Raw genomic sequence first — 2,641 nt, 5'->3', positions numbered from 1 at the left:
TAGATATAGATAGATATAGATAGATATAGATATATAGATATATAGATATATATGTAAATAACTCAAAAACACTTGTATCTCCTCTCCACCTCTTCCTTCACCGCCACTCTCAAACCCACAAAGCCCCCCAGGGGAGGCGTGGCCCAGAGGACCGGCAGGTCGGTGATGTCACAAAGGAGGCCTGTGACTTGGCTCACAATGGCCCAGCTGGGCTTGCCCTGGCTTCCTCCCCACCCCCCGGCATTCAAGGAGCCACTCCCATCGGTGGCTTTGGAGGCGGGAGAGATCTCATTCTCCAGCAGGGCGAGGGGGAAGCCGTAGCGACGATCTCCTCCCAAGACGGATTTCGTGTCGTTCACCCAGTGACACGAACTTCAGACAGTTCGCAGCATTTCACCACCTATCCAGAGCGGAAGGAAGGCAGCCTGGTGGCATCCTGCAGGAGGGAGGCCATTAAGCCGGATCATGCCCTGGCTCTGGGGGCAGGCCACTTCACCCTCAGCCAGTAGAGGATTTGCTGTGCAAGGAAGCGGCCCTTTAGCTGTTCTTAATATCTGCAGCCAGCACACGGCACAGCCCCCTTGCCAGACTGGTGGCCCTTTGTTCCTCTGCAGGGTTGGTCCCTCCCGTTCTGAAAAGGGCTCTGCTCCTGTGGGGTTGCTGACTGCGTCCATCCTGATCTTGTGCCCTCAGGGACAGAGAGACTGGGCCAGTCGCCTCCCTGCCTGGCTGGTCCTTTCCTGGACAAGGACTCCCTGGGGCGAAAGGGAAATACTCTTGAGGACTCTCTGCCAGCCAGAAACTGGGGCCAGTTTCCTCTGTACCCTGGACTGCACTGCCTCACAATGTAGGTAGGGCATGGCTCCCAAACCCCCCACAGGGCAAGTTGCTCGCACTGCTCTTGGTTGGGAGGCTCTTTGGTCATGTCCTTTCTCCAGGTGAGAGGCAAGTTGCTCTGACACTGCTGAATGCGAGACTTCTGGCATGGGCTTCTATGGTGGCCGATGGATGAGGAGCTCCATCGGGCAGGGGGGTGGGAGCATTTCTGCTAACCCTCCTGAGGGGATATTTTCTCCCCACTGGCCTCCCATTTGCTCCCGGCCTCCCATGGGATCGACATCCACCTCCTCCTCTCCCAGGCACTTACATCAAGCAGGGTGACCAAGTGGCCTGCCAATGGATCCTCCTTTAGCAGAGCTAGGAGCATCCGGCGGAGGTCCTCCTCTCCTTGCTGCCACAGAGCCTGGAAAGAAGAGAGACTGAGAGCTGGTGTTTGGGGGGTGGGGAGAAACACAGCTCTCCCCACAACTTCGCTTCAGCTGTCCAGAGGAGACTGGATCGGCAGGTGTGTTTGCCACACTCTCGACGGGGCAACTGGCATTCAATGTACCTGGCTGTTGGGGTCCTCGTGGCCTGGGCTCCCGCTGAGGACCAGCCCCAGAGCCCAGGCCACGGTGGAGGTCCTCAGCTCCGGACTGAGCAGCGGCTGGAATATGCTGGCAGGACGGAAGGGCCAGGATTAGACTCCCTGCTGGGAGGGAGGGGCTACTCACCCAGCCCTCAGGAAGCACCCACTGAGCCAGCCCCACTGCCCCCTCAGGCCAAGAACTGACCAACACCCCAGCATGGAGCGGCCTGAGAGAGAACCCCCTCCCAGTTGGAGGAGGGGGTCCAGCCCTCAGGCGCTCTGGCCACATCTCCCTGGGGTGAGGCAGGCGGCAGCAATGACCTCTGGGAGCCCCCGGCCCCTGCCTGGCACCTCCCCCTTTGGCCGCTTCTGCTCTTCGTCCTGTGGGCGGCTCTGCCCTCTCCCCCCAGAGCGCCCCCCCTCGGACTGCTGGGCACGAAGGGTCCCACAGCCAAAGACCTACCTCAGCTCCTCCATGGCCCTCATGGCCACAACAAATTGGGGCTTGACCCCAAAAAAGGAGTCCATCATGATGTCCTGGGAGAGACGGAGGGGGGCCAAAGACAGGAGGTCAGCAGTCCTTGGACTCGGGCAGAGGCGACTCTAGCCCCACGTCTCCTCCTTCCTCCCACTCTCAGACCCCCTCCCACGGACTCTGGGCTCTTTGGCATCCCCAAGATGTGTACTCAAGTCCTGGGAATGGCTCTATGGGATCCCCTCTGCCTTTCCCCCAAGAGTTTCCAGGGCCATCTAAGTGCAAAATCAGTGAGGTCTTAGTCTGCCATAAGCACAAGAGAGGAAGAAGCAATTAAACAGCAGGTCAAGAAAGAGCTAAATCCCGTCCCCCAAATCTAGTCCTGGGATGTCCCACCCGCCCCCAGGGGTCACGGAGAGTCTCACCTTGATCTGCTCCACCACCTTGTCCATGGGGAAGGGCAGAGTCCTGCTCCTTCCCCTCCCCAGGGCCCTGCAGGCTTCAATACCCGCTCTTAGAAAGGCGGTGTGGTGCCTCCGGCCCTGGAAGCGGCGAGAGGGAGGCAGTGAGCCTGGCCGGGAGAGCCCTGGAGCCCCTGCTGCCCGGGAGAGGAGCGGCCTTCCCTACTGAAAAGCAGCCCATCTTGCTGGGCAGTGCCTCGAAGGCCGCTCCGAGGACCCCGGCCCCTTGGCAGAGGGAGGCAGGCTGGAGGCCAGTGTCCCCCCCCCCCCCCCCCCACCGGGGCTCGGGGGCCGGCA

General features: G+C 60.7%; 1 protein-coding gene across 1 annotated transcript in view; it reads right to left on the bottom strand.

Annotated features, from left to right (window-relative positions):
* Positions 1-2,641, bottom strand: part of LOC107123373 (putative bifunctional UDP-N-acetylglucosamine transferase and deubiquitinase ALG13) — a 135,387-nt gene that overhangs the window by 129,015 nt on the left and 3,731 nt on the right. Inside the window, exons 4-7 of the mRNA XM_015426611.1 lie at positions 2,309-2,425; positions 1,872-1,945; positions 1,391-1,496; positions 1,148-1,243 (exon numbers count right to left, since the gene is read on the bottom strand). Of these exons, the coding sequence (XP_015282097.1) occupies positions 1,148-1,243; positions 1,391-1,496; positions 1,872-1,945; positions 2,309-2,425 (393 nt within the window). The remainder of the gene's footprint in view (positions 1-1,147; positions 1,244-1,390; positions 1,497-1,871; positions 1,946-2,308; positions 2,426-2,641) is intronic.

This window comes from Gekko japonicus, unplaced genomic scaffold (assembly GCF_001447785.1).
Source record: "Gekko japonicus isolate JY-2015 unplaced genomic scaffold, Gekko_japonicus_V1.1 scaffold1828, whole genome shotgun sequence".
NCBI lineage: Eukaryota > Metazoa > Chordata > Lepidosauria > Squamata > Gekkonidae > Gekko > Gekko japonicus.
This window is presented reverse-complemented; position numbering and strand designations above follow the sequence as displayed.